At 38.4% G+C, this 17,799-nt stretch overlaps 1 protein-coding gene across 9 annotated transcripts in view; it reads right to left on the bottom strand.

The window, feature by feature from the left end:
- UNKL (unk like zinc finger) overlaps positions 1-17,799 on the bottom strand; it is a 63,126-nt gene that overhangs the window by 15,965 nt on the left and 29,362 nt on the right. For 8 of the 9 annotated variants that reach the window (XM_062588760.1, XM_062588762.1, XM_062588763.1 and 5 more), the window contains 3 exons: positions 14,361-14,549; positions 13,077-13,139; positions 8,770-8,935 (listed from right to left, as the gene is read on the bottom strand). In XM_062588760.1, coding sequence (XP_062444744.1) covers positions 8,770-8,935; positions 13,077-13,139; positions 14,361-14,549 — 418 coding nt within the window. The remainder of the gene's footprint in view (positions 1-8,769; positions 8,936-13,076; positions 13,140-14,360; positions 14,550-17,799) is intronic. The other variant, XM_062588767.1, reaches the window with a different exon arrangement.

Genomic DNA, 17,799 nt, shown 5'->3' with positions numbered 1-17,799 from the left:
CTCCAGGCTCAATAGTCCCAGCTCTCGCAGCCTTTCCTCATATGAGAGATGCTCTAACTCCTTAATCATCTTACTCCTTGCAGTAGCCCCTTATCAGCTTTGTACTGGGAAGCACAGAACTGGACACAGTACTCCAGATGTGGCCTCTCTAGGAAGGAGAGGGAAAGGATCGCCTCGCTCCACCTGCTAGCAATGGTCTCCCTAATGCACTCCAGAATACTATTGGCCTTCTTGGTCACAAGGGCACATTACTGGCTCATTGTCAATTTGTCCACCAGGACTCTCAGATCCTTCTCTGCAAAGCTGCCTTCCAGCTGGTGGGCCCCCAGCCTATACTGGTGCATGGAGTTATTCCTGCCTAGGTGCAGGACTCTGCACTTCACTCTATTGAGCTTCTTGAGGTTCCTCTCTGCCCATCTCTCCAGTCTGTAAGGGCCCTTCTAACTGGCAGTGCAGCCCTTTGGTGTATTAGCCACTTCCTCACAGTTTTGTATTATCAGCAAACTTGCAGAGGAGGCACTCTCTCCCTTCATCCAAGTCATTGATAATAAGCCGAACAGGACTGGACCCAGTATCGACCCCTGCGGTACACTGCTAGCTACAGGCCTCCAGCTAGACTTTGCACCACTGGTCAGAACCCTCCAAGCTCTGCCATTCAGCCAGGTCTCAATTCACTTCACTAACTGCTCATCTAGCCTGCACTTCATCAGCTTGCCTATGAAGATGTTATGGGAGACAATGTCAAAAGCCTTCCTGAAGTCAAGGTAGACAACATCCACTGCTCTCCCTCATCTACCCTGCCAGTCATTCCATCACAGAAGGCTATTGGGTTGCTTAAGCAAGATTTCCCCTTTGCGAATCCACTCTGACTATTCCTGATCACCCTCTTGACCTTCATATGGAAGCTTGGAGCTTAGAAATGGTATCCAGGATTAGCTGCTCCATCACCTCTCTAGAGGTCGAAGTGAAGCTGCATAGTTAATACTGCAAAAGTATTGGGTGGGGACACTACCTGCTGCACAGGAGAGGATGCCCAGAGAAAGATGCTGGTCTATGCCACCCATCACTTTCCACCTGAACACTGGGAGAGTTTTCTCTTTCCTTTTTCTCCCCCTCTCTCTTTCTTTTTTATGTTTTTATCTGTCTCTGAAAGTAACTGTCACCATTGTGTGTCATCGGCTATGAAGCCCACTAATAAATCTTCATACACGTGAACCTTTCTCAACATCCTTTGTGCAACACCACCATACACCTGTGAGAGTAAACTTCTCATCATTATGCTGCAGGATATTCTGTGGTAGGTCTGTCTCACTTTCACCTGGTCAAACTGTTCCACTTTGTTTCAACAAACTCAATATTCTCTCAGTCATAAAAAAAGAGAGACTGTAAAACCTAGTTATTAGCACTGTCATTATCTTTAGGAGAACTGTTTTTTTTTTTTCAAGCTCTTGCTATATCCCGCATTGTACATTTCTCCCTCAACTTTTCCATCTCACTCTCCTCTTTCTACCTCAGAAGGTATTAGGGTTCCAGGCATTACTAATATTTTAAAGGTTATTTGCAGTGTCTGGCTCAGTCTGTTTCTACACATGTACTACAAGCTGGAACAAAACATAATGAGGTTAACATGAATTATACTGCTTAAATAACAGATCAAATCCAAGCCTGCACCTTTGCTAGACCACTAACTCATGCAAAGCCTTAACTTATTCTGCCACACTGGTCCTCCCCAAATACACAAAGGGCGATCTTTACTCATTTTCTACATTTTTGAAGTTTAAATTCTGATACCTTCTGGCTCTCTCATATTCCAAGTCCAATTTCCATATAGTGGAAAGTCAAAGGAGGGAGTGCAGGGAGAGAACACAGCATTTTTAGATCAAAACATATATGGAAGACAAAAGGAGAGACCCTGATTTCCCTCAAAAGGCAAGTCTCATAGACAAGCAAAATCCTCACACTTGAGTGCCCAACAGAAAGCAAAGAAAGCAATCAAAACATTCCTAGAGGCACAGTCCTTGCAGAACCTAACACATACATTTGGGAGTGAAACATCAGGCTGGAAGGTGTCCCTAATGTTAAGGTCTTACCTTCTCTCTTTTATCACCTGACTCATCACCTTTCTCTATGGCTCATTGCCTATTTATTCATCTACAAATCTTTTTCTTTTGACATTTTACTCATCTAATTTCTTCAGTATCTCAGCAAATATTTTAAGTATTTTATTTTTAAAATGTATTTTAAAGAGCATTTCAAGCACACTGCAGTTTTTATGGTCTTCAATCTCAACACTAAATACTCTGTGTATATGATTGGCGTGCTTATTCCCAGCTGCCCTGCACCCTTCTCTTCTCCAGTTCTTGGGGACTATTACTCAGAGAGCAAAAAGAGAGTGCCTGGAGATCTCCATGACATGCAGTATCTCCCTTATTGACAAATCAAGATGAAAGGCCGCAGAAAGGGATTCAGAAAGTTCCCCGAGTCCTTGACAATATAACTCTTTCCTGAGTCCTCTAACTCTTTATTAACACCCATTTAGAGTCCTCTAACTCTTTATTAACACCCATTTATTTCCTTTTCACATAATCCCTTAGCCCCTTCCCTTGCTGCAGCTCTACCTCATTCTTTTGGTTCTTTAATCCACAGCTTCCTAAAAACTTATCTATATATTTTATGTTCTATAATAATCTTTAATTATTAATGCTTTGTTCAGATTACATACAGCACTGTACTTTCACCACCATCCTGTATACCTACAAAGCAGAACTCTGAAAAGAGAATTTATGTATTTTCTTTCTAGAAAAAGAACAAAATTACTCAGTTACTGTAAAGTACACTGACTTATGTAAGTTAAGCACTCATTTTATGGTTCAGATTCTATTAACAAACAGCATACTGAAAATGTTTTAAAAAATAGCAGAGGCATACTTTAACAAAGGAATCAAGAGTCTTTAAGCTCAGTAATCTAATGACACCGGGAAGTCAGAAACAGCGTAACATTCCTTAAAAGACCTATCATTTTGTAACACTTGTTCAGTATATTATGATTTAAAAATTATATTGAATTAGCACATCTAATATGCAGAAATTAGACCTTGTCTTTTACTGTTATATTAATAACGTGTTACAACTAGCCCCTTATTCCAAAAATATTTATTTTGACAAAAATATGACTTTGTTCCATCTCATTACTTTAATATTAACCATAAGCACATGAAATTTTATTACTTGCATAGAATGAAAACTACAAATTCTTCTTGATCCAATTCCAAAATTTAAAAATATCTTAAAATTCATTACCTGGTCTAATACACAGATAAACAAACCTTTAAGGAAGGCAAGCTATATACTTGCAAGACTGCAGAAAAAATATCCATCATTTAATATTCTTCATAGATTTCTATGCAGAATAAAAACATCAAATAAAAAAATCAAATGCCTAACTTACCATCTCTAAGTGCTGACTCACAGTCTGCAGTCTCCCAGTCTCTGGTACACATCAATTTAAACACAGAATTCTTCAAGTACAGCAGCTAATCGCAGCAACTCCCTAATCATGTGACTTAAGCCACAGAATGTTAAATACAATGTCTTTCAAATCATAATATTCCATGCCATTGTCTCCTGAACAATTTATATTTACTGCCAAAGTGGCACATATTTCAACAAATTTGTGGCTAACACCAAATTAAGGGGAGCAGCTGATACACTGGATGGCAAGTGTATCACTGTGTGGCACTGACTGCCCCTTAGCAGGATCTCAACAGGTTGGGAAAAAAAAAAGGATTAATCGAAGTTAAAAAAACAAATACAAATACTGTGCTTGGGACAGAATAACCCTATACCACAGTAAAGGCCAACTGCCCAGAAAGTAGCTTTGCAGAAAAAGATCTTGGAATCCTGATGAACAAGTCTGGCATGCTCTGTGGCAATAAACGCCAACTGCATTTTGGCCTGCGTTAGTAATAATGGCCAGCAGGTTGAGGGAAGTGATTAATCCTCTCTGTTCAGCACTTGTGAGAATGTAGCAGGAATACCATGTCCATTTTCGGAGTTCCGAATACAAGAAAGATGCTGACAAACTTGAGTGTGTCCAGTTAATGGCCACTGGAATGTTAGCAGGCTGGAGCACGTAACATTTGAGGATAGGCTAAGTGAGCTGGGTTTGTTCAGTCTGAGGAACAGAAGACTAACTCTACTCCTTTGATGGTTATTTACAGAAATGATGGAGCCCTACTCTTCTGGGAGGTTCACAGCAAAAGGACAAGGGGTAAAGGACAGAAGTTGCAGCAGTGGATATTTTAATCAGATGTAATGAAAAAGTCCTCGTAATTGAAGTGGTCAAATACTGGAAAACTGGCAGCTTACAGAAATACAGTATCTCCCTCCTTAGAGATACTCAAAATTTGACTGGATAAGACATGGTTAGACTTTGACGCTGGATTTAACTTAAAATCTGTCCCTGCTCTGAGAAAGAAGTTGGACCAGATGATCTCAGTAAGACCCTAACAATCCAAATTTTTTTATTTTGTAACGCGGAAAACAAGTTACTATAGATAAAGACCATATGCTTTTATGGATGAAATAAACAAACTAAAAAGCATGGGAGTTTGCTTCCTCCTCTTCCAGAGTAGTCAAAGAAATAAAATCATTGTAAACATTATGGCCTGGCTATTTGCTTAGTTGCAGGAATAGAGTTTTTCATTTAAAAAATCAGGCATAGCCATTAAAAAGGAAACTCAAATGTGTTAGCATTTTAAAAACATTCATCTATCCTAACATAAGAAAATATGGTACTGCTATGGAAAGAAAAATATTTTGACTACTCTCCTTTGAGATATGTTCTCTATATTTGTTATGAGTTTATCTGCATGCAGCACTATGCGCTGAAGAATTTTTCTCCTATCCTATTAGTTGTAGGTGCATAAATAAGCTCCTCTCTTTCATATTCCACACACATGAGTATAAAATGGGCATCTCCATCTTCTGCCTCCTCAGTTTTTCTCACTCTCAGAAACTCACAGGAAATATAAAGGAATTTTGGAAGAAAGAAACACGAAGCTGGATTACAAATGTATGTCAATACAAGGCTAACTGAAGAAGAATGGTAACACGTAAGTAACTTTTCTTTGGCTTTTGAAAGTCTTTCTAAACGCACATGCATACTTGGGTGACTGTAACCAGCAAAACATCACCAAGTCATATCAAATAAAGAAGTAGGGGTAGGATGCAAGGTCCGGAAGGGATAGAGAGTGAAGAAGCTATTTTCCAAAGCTTCATGTCCAGAACTTCCTGCTACAATGCAACGCTCAGCAAAAGTGTGAATGGAGCTCTAGAAAAAGACTGCGCTTTCAGCAATAGCTCCATCAACCAGCCAAAACACAGCCTGGGCAGCTTCAAAATATTCAAGTGTTAAAGATTGCATTGCCCTTAACAGTTAGCTCAGACTGCCTTGAGCCCTGAACTAAGCACTAAGGAACAAAGCCTTCAGGCTGTGCAGAGTGCTACATTCATAGCTCCTCCTCAGTGACCAGTCCTGGGTTCTCATTCATCCATGATGCTGAAGCCCTATCCTGAATGGGCACTTGAATGAACTCCCTCACCCAATCCCACCTGGCCTCCAGGGTTCCTCAATGATGGTGTGACACCCCATGCCCAGCTCCAAGTCCCCTATGCCATGTCCCTGTCCTGCTTCCACATCTCTAGTAAGGTTGTGACCTGGCTCCAAGGCCCCAGTGCTGTGTCCTTGTCCTAGTTCCATGACTGTCCTGGTTCTGTGCTATGTTTCTGACATCAGTTCAAGCTCTCTGTCCCACTCTCCAAGTCCCCATGCCATATCCTTGTCCTGATTACATGACCCTGCTGTGATTGTGACCTGACTCCAAAGACCCCATGCTGTCTCTCTGCTCTTGCTGCGCGTTCCCCTGTAAATAGCTCCATGACAACTCACCGCAACCAAATCACTTCCCAGCAAGTACTACTCCGAACTCAGCTCTTTGTAAGGTGTGAAAACATGTCTTGATGGGAAGGGATGCTGCTGTTGAGGCCTTGAGTTCTCCAGTAGGTCTTCATTGCCCAGACCAACCTCACCAGGGACCTCCACCACATCCTCTGCCATCACTCCCGGCTCTCCGTTTAGGCTCAGGTCTGGGTCTTCAATCCTTCCCTGAGCTATGTTGTAGATGTATCTGTCTTTAGTCCTGTCTCTTGGCCTTTTTTCCTCAACGGAGCTTGGACCTATGTTGTAGTAGCTCATCTTCAGTCTTGTCTCTTGCCCCGACTCCTGGATGGACCCTACACCTACGCTGGAGTCCTGTTTACAAGTCTGCTTCTGACCCCATTCGTGCTGCTCCTGACTGGACTCACTCAACTGGATCCTGGACCTACTTCAGCATCTCACCTCACCTGAGGCTGATGAAGCCTGTTAGCAGCATTCTAACCTGCCTACTGTGTCCAGACGCTGTGGGACTGAACCCTGATTGGAAATGGCACTGCCTTGTGCTGTGGTCACCCTCAGCTCCTGGCTTGATGAGCAGCCCTCTTCTTGCTGCCCCCGACACTCAGCATCTGGTTCAAACTCCACTGAGGACCAGATCCTTTCTGGCAGGCCACCAAAGCTCACCAAAGCTTTAAGGGTCTACCTCACCAAAGCTTCGAGACAACCCAGTTGTTATGAAGTGAGGAAAAAAAAAAGACGCCATCATTATGAGAGTACTACACCAATGTGCTGCCCAAAGCAACTTTAGTGGGTTAACCGAAGGACGTAACTCCTTCAGCAGATGTTCTAGAAGGTTAGGCATAGTGGCCACAAAAAGGTAAATTACCTAACAATCTTTTTGCTACGAATTAAATGTTTCACAGACAGGGAACGTGTCCTTTTGGCTCAGGAGCCACTTTTCACCTATACTGTAAGACTGGGGGAATGGAGGGTTTTGAGACAAATCCATTACATTTTCAGTACAGGTAACTCTAGATATAAGTACAAAGGTTTGTGGACCAAGTACATCATCCTCAAAATCTCGAAGTCCGTATGTCTGAATTGATTCAGTTGATCTGTTAAAACATTTGGGCATTTAAGCAGGTGAATCACCAACAGCAGTATCAGATGTTAGATGCAGGCATTCAAAGACTAACAAATTCCTTGCCAGGAGGAGATGAACATGTGACACCCTTTGTTCAGCCTGAGGTGATTCTGTGTCAAAGTAAGTACACAGTAATTGTTAATGTGAGGCCACATAACCACTATGCATTTCTGATTACACAGAATTCTTATATATTGATGTGTACATTTCATTCTGCAAAACCATCTTAAGTGCTAGGATTTCAAGCTGTCTCAGTGTCCTCTTCCCTTCTCTTGCTACTTTTCAGCAAATGAAAAAAGAATCATCTATTGCTATATTCCTGGGCTAACTGGGATAACTCGTTGAACACTTTAGAATACTTGTCACATTTACTCACCAACAGAAAGAGTCCGAACCTCCTGGAAAGCAATATCCTTAAGTTCCATCAAATGAAGAGAGGGCAAATGTATATTTTAAAGCCATTATCTTTATATACCAAAAGTTCAGCTTTGCAATCTGTGTCACGTGATTACTTACTGCCAAATGGCTTCATACAGTGAGGCAGATACTTTCAGAAGTGTTGGGCTGATGCAGTAGTTTTGCCAGCAACATCAGGAATGCATACAGTGAAATATTACATTCTGCCTGATGGATCTGCAGCAAAGCACCTATGCTTTTCAGAAGCTGAGGACAAATGACATATGGACTATCCAAACCATGAACTATAAGCTTTATCCAAGATAATAGACATATAATAGATTCTGAGTAATTTTCACTGTATTTGACAACCTGTCTGTAATTGTCTTTGTAAGATAATCATCTGGCTATGGATAAAACATTTTTATTCTAAAAAAAATGGAAATAATGTCTGTATCTCTCTATAAATGCTGCTGACAACAGAAATTCTTCAACCAATTGTCATGTATAGGAATGTATGGAATGAGAATGTAGTTATTTATAAACACTTGAATACCAGCTAATTGTCTCCATTACCCCGTGATAAAATAAATAGAATAGGATGAACTGAAGTCACTGCCTACTGCTAACTAGATTCAGTGACTTTGGAAGTTATTCCCTGTGCTGTTAAGAACTTGGCTAGAAAATCAGTATCTAATTATTACTGAAGTATTTATCTCCCTTTACATTTTCCGCATAAAAAGCCTAGCTCCTCATTGTGTCCTTTCAGATCCAGTTCACGTACTGCAAAGAAAAGATTTTGTCCTGGAACAGACAAATATTCAGACTGGAAAACATGCAATCAGCCAAAGAAAAATCTCCCATTTTCATGGGAACTTTGTCAGATCTGTAACATATAATAAAGTCAAATCTCATTAGCCCACCAATAGGAGTTGACCAGACATTACTTCTACTCCTGGGAGCACAAGGAGTTACATTATGGAAGTTTTATACTTTCTTAAAATCACTATCCACTACCAATGCCAAAATTTCACTGTAAATGGCCCACTCACTAATTCCTATCCTCACATTGGAGACCTCGTGAAAAATACTATTTTGGGGGGTCAGGGGGAGATATGAAATGTACATTTAAATTAAATTTCAGATATTGCTTTAAATTACGTACAATAAAGTAAATACGTAAAGCATTACTGTATTTACCAATAAGCATTTCTGAACCTATTATGAAATTAAAAAAACTTGAAAAATGCAAAAACCCATGTACAATCAGAGATTAGATGTTCAGACTTACCTATAACTGATTCAACTGTGTTACTGCCAGGATAGAATGGGAGAGCTTTAGCATTGACAGTAGAGAGTATAGTAGGAGATGAACTATCTGACCCAACACTGGAGGCCAAACTGGAAGTTATACTTGAAGCAAGTTGGTTAACCACTGAGAAAACACTGAGCTGGTTCTGTTAAAACAAACAAATAAATAAAATATACACGTGCTTTTATACATATTCTTGCACACAGATATGTACAAATAGACAACAAACAAATGATGATCCTTTTCAAAAGGAATATACTTAAATAAGGAGTTGTACCCTTTCATTATACATTTATATGCAATTTATATTCTTTATGTGATCCCTAAATTTTCCTATTTAACCTAAACGTAACTGCATTATGTAATGACTTGTACCTGTGATTTTTCTTTCTAGTATAATATTTTTTATAATAATTAAAAATTTAAGTTGCAAAAAATGAAATAATTACAAACAAAATGTAATCATGTAGCACTGAAAATTGGAAATAAGTCTACAGAGATTTTGTGCAGAATCTCCAGTAATTTTTTTTAATCTTTATTTATTCCCTCCAATCTTGTAGCTAATAAAAACATTTAACTGAGACTGAGTTAGTCCAGACTCGTCTCATTGCCTTCTCTGTGGTGAGCAGTGATTGTGCAGCATCTACTGATACACTCTCCTGATTTCTACTGATACTACAGAAAGTTTCTATTTCAAAACTAGATAGAAGCTGATAATGACCATGATAATGAACAATTTTTCTTTCAACCAGAAAAATAGTCTCAACATGTCTGTCTGTACCAAAAGTTAGCACAAGAGTTTGTCTGGTCAAGTTCTGAACGTTGATGACGATTCCACCACCTCTCTGAGCCTTTGTTCTGATGCCTGGCCACCCTCACTGTGAAACATGTGCACTGTGTTTTACAGCATGACTTTGGAACAATGAATGAACAGACAACTTCTAAAAAACTCTGCAAGATTAGCACGTGCAATTACAAATCTTGTTATCTAGCTAGTTTAAGAAGAATTAATCATCTGCATGTCCAAGGAGAGAACACTCTTTCAGCAACACCAAGCAATTTCTCTCCACTGCCTCTTCCCTCCCAACAACACACCTCTTGCTTTTCAGGATATGCATGAAACACACCATGTTACACTAATTGCTTTCACAAAAATTTCTGGGAGAAGTAGAGCAGATCTATTGCATATGTAACATGCAACAGAACGGAGCTTTTGTTGAATTTTTGTGCAGTTTTCTCTGAAGCACAACCTCTTATTTCCGCAGCCACAGTTAGGACCAAAACTACTAATTTTAACAGCTAAATTAATAGAAAAATAAAGAACTGAAATAAACTACTTAATTCCCCTCCCCTCCCCACATCCAGTGATGCAAAGGAAGATTTCAGACTCTCGGGAACCAATATTAAATGAAATTACAAAAACAGAAATTTTATTAAGTCCTGATATAATGGAATCTGACTCTCCTCAGTGGCACCCAGTGACAGGACAAGAGACAACAGATAATTTATTGAAATAAGAAAATTCCTCTTAAATAAAATTGTTTTTTTTACTGTTAGAATGGTCAAATACTGGAAAAGGTTGCCCAGAGAGGCTGTAGAGCTTCCGTGCTTGAAGATACTCAAAACATTATGGGACAAGGTCCTGAGCAACCTGCTCTAACTGGCCCTGCTCTGAGAAGGGGTGGGGAAAAGGACTACAAACCTCTGGAGGACCTCTGGAGGTCCCTTTCAAGCTCAACTTTCTATGATTCTATGACATGCTTTTTCAAATTTTGTTCCATTATTTACACTGAATTCACAATGTACATTCTCTAATATTTCAATACAACAAATGGGCTGTTCCTGTGGCCTGGATATTATTTCTAAGGTGCAGATGTAACACCCAGTATTTTAGGTAATCTTTTAGGTTCTAGCCACTGAATCTCTCAATTAAGATAATGTTGTTTCTTGTTATAAATTTTCTATTATTTTAACCACCTAATTTTAAACATTTCTAATATTACGGCCTCCATCTGTAATTAGGCCATTCAGGGAAAAGCACAACAACTCCCTTTCCCTTGCTCCTTTCTGTTTTCATAAATGTTTGAGATGAAAAAAGAAAAAAAAAAAGTCGTATCTCAGAACTGGAGGTACTTATTAGACCATAGAGAACAGTAGTATAATAACACAGCAAAATGAAGTAAAGACAAGGCATAGAACTCTTAGGGTATATTCCTGACCATAATCCTTGTCATTGAAGAAACATGATATCAAAGTCAATAGGAATAAGAGAGGTGATTCAGGTTTTTTGGATCCAAAATACGTCCTTTTGGCCTGCCCTATATTAAGCTGAGGCTTATTAGTGACAGGGTGATGAAGAAATTATGAAACTGCCTGTTCTTCAAACATACACACAAACACAACGAGGTTCTTTAACTAGTACTCTTTCTCCACAGCATAAACACTTGCACCTACTGGACTATTTAGCCTCTTCCTCCCTAACATAATTACAAGTAGTAATAGAGCTTCTTGCCCCATCCTGTTTTCACTGAGTTGCACTTATGCAGTTTAAAAGGATTAGTTTCTTTCTCTTTTGACAGACCAAGAATGACCCTATCTGTAACTTCCAAACTCCATTCTGGGGGATATCTAAACAGAACAGAGAGACAAAATAAAAACCATCATTCCAGAAACCAGGCAGGAGATAAAAGTTATTAAAAAAAAAGTCAATAGTTTTATAATTACGTAGCAGACTGTCAAATATTCTACACTATTTCAACGGAGATTCAATAATATTTTTTAAAAGGAGAGAATTAGAAGAACTTGCTGAGCACTCTTAGGATTACAGGATAATAGGAAAATTCAGACTGGAAGTCAGGAGAACCTCAGGAGGTCATCTAGTCCAATTTCCTGCTCAGAGCTAGGTAAATTATGAAGTCAGACCATATTACTCAGGGCTTTAGCCAGCCTGATCTTGAAAACCTACAAGGATGGAGACTGCACAAACACACCAGATGACCATGCCCTGACTGACCCCATAGTGAAAAAAGCTTTTCCTTGTATCTAGTCTCAACTTCTCATTTCAACTTATGCTTGTTTTCTCTTGTTCAGCCACCATGCACCACTGTAAACAGGCTTGACCTACTCGCTATGCTCCTTTTAATACAGCCTAGGATACTGTTTCGCCTTCTTCGCTGCAGGGCACACTGTTGGCTCAGGTTCAACATGCTGTGTATTAAGACACTCAGGTCCTTTTCTGCAGAGCTGCTCTCCAGCCAGTCAGTCCTCAGCTTGTATTGCTGCAAGGGATTCTCCTTTCCCAGGTGCAGGACTTTGCACTTGACCCTGCCGAATTTCACAAGGATCTTGTAGATCCATTCCTTCAGCCTGTCTACCTCCCTCTGAAGTGCAGCCCTGCCCTCGAATGCACTGACTTGTCCTCTCCAAAATTGATGTCATCTGAAAAACTGATGCCTCTGCTAGATCATCGACAGAGATGTTAAACAGACCTTGTTTACTCTGTTGCAAACATTAATAATAGTAGAAAATCACATTAAAAATAACTTTCTATGGAAAACCACCATGAACTAAATGACAGTCAGAGTTCCCCTGACTGCCCCTCTCACTAATCTATAGATGCGTAGGAAAAAATCCCATATATACACTTCTAAAGTAGTTAGTGTTCTATCACTCTCCTCTATGGAACTCATGGGCTCTGCTTTTAGCTATCTGTTTTTCTTCATTTTTATTTACTCTGCTGCATTTTTATTTACTACTCTTTCTGCTTTTTAAATTTAAAATATTCCTCCACTTTAGATTTTATACTCCTGTGTGGCTGCATGAATGTCCTCCTGGGCAGCTGACCATTTCCTTAATGAAACATCAGGTTTATTCTTTGTTCTAGCAGAGCAAAAGCTGGCAGAGTTTTAGCCTCCTATGCATATACAGTGACCCCTATTCTCTAAGGATTTAGCTTCATGACAACTCTAAGCTATGCCCTCTTCCCTGTAGCTTTTTCTCTTTTCGTAGTCTTGATCATCACATGCTGAAACAACTACATCGTGATCTTCCTTCTGGCATTCCTAAAATTTTGTTAATCTATCTCCAAATCTACTTAATCCAATTGCTACAATGAACAGTATCATCAAACTATCTCATATTCTCATCCCTGCCCACTCCTTGCAGTGTACAACCATTGTATATTTTCCTTGGACTAATCATATTATCAAGTGTCACATAACATTGATGTTGCGTTAGGAAATTACCAAAAGGGCAAAATATTTACAATGTTTAGCTTTTGGCAATACCTGCTTTTTGTCTTGTTCATTAATTTTCTGCTGACTCTCAGTGGGGAAGCTTCGCTGCTTTGCCTGGAATGAGAAGAATCTCTGTAACATATGAACTTAATGAGTGGTTGCTCTAAAATACATAATTGGTTGGTGCATGGGCAGTGTCATCACTGTACTGATGCCTTAAACAGGCTGACTTCATTTACTTCACTTCAGTCATACAGAGAATTAAATTTTAATGATCATTGGGTAAATCTACATGCAAAAGGAGAGATGGTTGTGATTACTTCACTTACATGCGTAAGTGTTGAGACACATTCTTTGTAACAGTACATTAAACACTGGGACCAAAACTGTAAAACAGATCTTCACCAATGGTTACACCATTTCTGAATTATTGCTGCCTCAGGTCCAGAAAGCAGCCCTTTGATACTGTAACTGCCTTGCTCCTATGACATCTGATCACTGATCAGTTGATCCCTACGCTGGGGGTCAGGGAAACCCTACCTGTCAGAATAGCCAGCTCTCTAACTTGGAGCATGGCCGAACACCTACATGTGAGAAAGCGATCCTGCCTGGAGATTTTTACTCTAGTGATGATCTTGCCATCAGATACAAGTCAATATTTATGAAAAGCTCTCTCCTTCTTTTCCTTCTTCTTCTGTCTGTCACCTCTGCACTTCTCTGTGCATCTCAGGTTATAGAAATCAGTTTGGATATAGTTTAGCAAAAAGAATGAATTTCTTGGCTGCAGCTTATTTAAATGTGTGATCAGAGCTCCTTTTTTTTTTTTTTTTTTTTTTTTTTTTTTTTTTAACAGCTCCTGAAGGCGTGCATCTCTCTCTTTCCCTCTCTTCAGGTAGGAAAAGAAACAGACTGAAATTAATCAAAGATTGGAACTGGTAAATAGTGTCATTACTCAGAAATGAATGCAACTTTTACCTGTCAACTTTAAACAAAAAATAAAACTGAATCCTACCAAGTCTAGTTATTATTTTTTCCATTGTTATCTTGCTCTATTCTTGACAAGATGGGCTGCAAAAGACAATCAAAACGTTTCTGCAAGGTTACAATCTACTGCATGTCAGCAGAACTGCAGTGACTGTTTGCATGGGTTTCTTAGCCTGAGACGACTGTAAAATAACTTGAAACAGTTTAGCTTACTACAGAAGAGGTTCCAAACTCTGCATTTTAAATAATCAAGAATCAGTGAAAATACATGAGGCAGAGAACATTTTCTGCAGAATCTAATTTATCTTGATTTTGTATTTATATTTCTAGTACTCATTATTATTCACATACCTGATCTTCTCGTTCAAAGCCTGGTGCTTTTGGATAGCTAGACGCTGGTGAAGAAACACCTGATGTGCTAGACTCAGAACATAAAACACCATTTGCTATTGACCTCTGTCTACAAAGGGGTCCAAGAGGTGATAAAGAACTACTGCTACCAGAACTTGATGTTACAGTTGGACTTGAAGAACACGAAATCTGTAGAGACAGAAAACAGTGTCTAATACACTCTACTTCATAATTTTTTTTATGTTTATAGCTATATTCTCCCTTTGGAACATTAGTTGAAATTATCAATTAATTCCAATCTTCTTATACATTGATAAAACACTTAATTTTGTTTTAACCACATATTTTTTGGTACTATTTTTTAGAAAGTAGCTGATGAAAAAAGCAGACTGGAACTATTATAATTCCACAGACTTCAAACAGAAGCGCATGTGAACACACCAGAATAGTCTTGTTTGGTCACCACACACAAAATGACACACTGGCAGAAATTACTGTACTTAATGAATATTTACAATAAGGGATATTTGCTCTCTGACAATCTTCATTTCCATTCGTTTATGTATTTCTCAATCTATCGTTTTATGCAAGTCATCCTTTTAAAGATCTCATCCAGAGCAAGCCAAAAAGGTTAAAAAGACAAGTAAAAGCTTGGTAAAAAGCATCTCAAATTGCTCAGTGCAAATCATGTTGAGATTCTTAAATACAGATGTTTACTAATTAACAATTTAATATTTTAATATTTAAAAACATCACTCACTTTATAAATTTTAGTTCCCATGTACATTTTCCAGAAAGTTCTAAACTTCTGAAATAAAACACTTAAACTGAAGGTACAATGTAAGGAAGTTTGGAGAATTTATTGCTAAAAGTACAGTTTTGACTAACCTGAAATTGTTTATGAATCCAAGTGCAAGCTTCCTACAATAATATATTCTAGTAGGACAGTGGATATTACTCTTTTCTACTTTTTTTTAATAAAGCATTTAAATTTATTAAACTAGATTTATAACTAGATATATAAAAGCAGTATGAAAATAGTTGTATCCTACATTTATGCCTAAAAGCCCAGTGGTGAGGACACTCAGTGATGAGACATACATTTCAAACCCCTCTTTGCTTGATTCAGAACAAGATCTGAATGTGATTCTTTCCGCTCTCAGGAAACTGGACTAGTGAATTTACTACACAATAGCAGAGTAAAACTATGGTAAAACTCTGTTAAGGTTGTTCCGGTTTGTATAAATATAAAATAATTGGTGAATCAGATCAACTGAACAAGTTATACAGCTTACTGCTAAATTATCAACTAATGGTTAACTCTGGTATTTAATTTTACTCTACGCTCCAAAGAATGTTAAAGTATTTCAAACAAATTAGAATTTTAACAAGAGACATCTCTCTCCCCAGAATAATACTATTTCATCGCGTCCCTCTAGAGCAGCAGGAACTTCATTCAAACTCCTATATATCTGGTAGAGGACAGATATCAGCCTATATGAGGTCCTAACCTTGGACAGAACCCTACCCACCTATCCTCAAAAAGCTAAAACCTCCACCCCTGCAAACTACTACCTATGTATCCACTCGCACCGATCCCTACAGAAAATCTCCCGTCAATAACTTTGTCTATGTGGAGTTCTGTAGTTAAGCTCCCTCTCAGATCAAAGACAGCTTCTCTACACAAGTCTGAAATGTACATATACCCTAAAAGCTGATAGAAGAGGAGCAGACACCACAGCAAAAATAATGAAATTGATAGTTAAGATTTATTCAGACAAAACTACTGAAGTCACAGGCTGAAGAATTCATGTTTTGACCACAAACAAGTTACAGTACGCAACCTTTCTTGTTCTGTTACCATTTACTGTAAATACTGGCCTTATTAAGTTTCTACATTTTCAGCTTTAAAATATTGAAATGTTTTGTTCATTTTAGAGAGAAATTTTAAAAAGAGAGAGGACTCACTACAGAGAAAAGTATCATTCTTAAGTCAAAAAAAATAGATTTTTGAGAATAAAAACATGGTAAGGTATTCAGTTCAATACCAAAAGATTTTGAAAACTTATGCATAATATAGTTACATCTTGTAAGTATGTGTAAAAACATACTCCTGGTAGCGCAAGGCTGCTTACCATAGCAGATATATGCGTAAGTTAAAATCCCTAGACTGTGAAGGTAAACTAACACCAGAGCTAAGGCACCCATTTAGGTAAGCTACTGACTCAAAGATGTTTTGAGTTCTCCATCCTACTCCTAATTGGCACAGAATGTCTCTCAGATATATAATCTATGTTCATTCCTTCAGCTAGGCAAGCAACATAGATGATTTTATCAACGCAGGAAAATTTGTATCATATTTGCATGTGACTGGACCTAATGAGAATGTACAGTGCACTCAGTGTGTGTTTTCAGTGGCAAAGGGGTAGGAGATCATAAGGAAAGATGAATTTTCACTCAGAAGACATGTAAGAAGGAGATATGGCCAGAACAGATTACTTGTGCCAGAGGGCCACCTATATACAACAGAGCAAGGTGATGATGCTGTCTTCCTGTTCAGCCAGAAGTAATGGACGAGTTACATAGCTACTGGTCAAGATCACATGGGTAACAGGTACATAAATCATTTTCATAAGATGCCCCTCACATCATCATCCTGGTTACAGTAGCTACTAGTGGTGGCATAAACATACATACACCTGTAAGCACTAAGAGCTTACAATATTTTTGTTTTTCTGCTCTGAAAAAAAGATCACTCTACTCCCAAAGCTACAGTGAGCATAATCGGATCACAGGAACGTTTAGGGTTTTATTTTCATCCTACAAACAGTCCACAGGATGAATGCAGATAGAGGTAACCTGCAGAAAAGTTAGTTTCTGTACGTGGATTATGTATTATCCACAAATGCCGTGCAACTCAACTTGCAAAGAAAACACAAAGCACTCACATGAATAAAGTAGGAAAATAATTTAACTCACAAAATATCTACAGTAGGTTAAAATAAACAAGCAAGAAAAAAAATCTGAATTTCAAACCTAGGCTGAACCTACAAGGCAACTACACAAAAGATCACATTTTTGGTTGAAAGTCATTATTTAGAATTGTGGAATGCTTAAAGTTCTGTTATCACAGAGTCAATATGTCATCTTCATTTCATACAATATGCGAACCATATGAAGTTTCACTCCAAAATAAATAAATAGATTAGAATAAGTAAATAAACAATCCTCTTACATAGGTTGTGCTACTAGTACTATATACATTTCACAACATATAAAAGCTTTAATAAAAAAGTCACTAAAGGTATAAACTCCATCTCTGCCTCAGCCCTTTCAGGCAGTATTTTCAACACCTGACTTGATTCAGCTCACTTGTGAAACACTAGTCATTTTTTTTCCCCAAAGCAAACAGACATATAACATCTAAAATATTTAACAG

The sequence above is a fragment of the Rhea pennata genome, chromosome 15 (genome assembly GCF_028389875.1).
Source record: "Rhea pennata isolate bPtePen1 chromosome 15, bPtePen1.pri, whole genome shotgun sequence".
In the NCBI taxonomy this organism is placed as follows: Eukaryota; Metazoa; Chordata; class Aves; order Rheiformes; family Rheidae; genus Rhea; species Rhea pennata.
The sequence above is the reverse complement of the archived record's forward strand: the minus strand, read 5'-3'. Positions and strand labels throughout refer to the sequence as shown.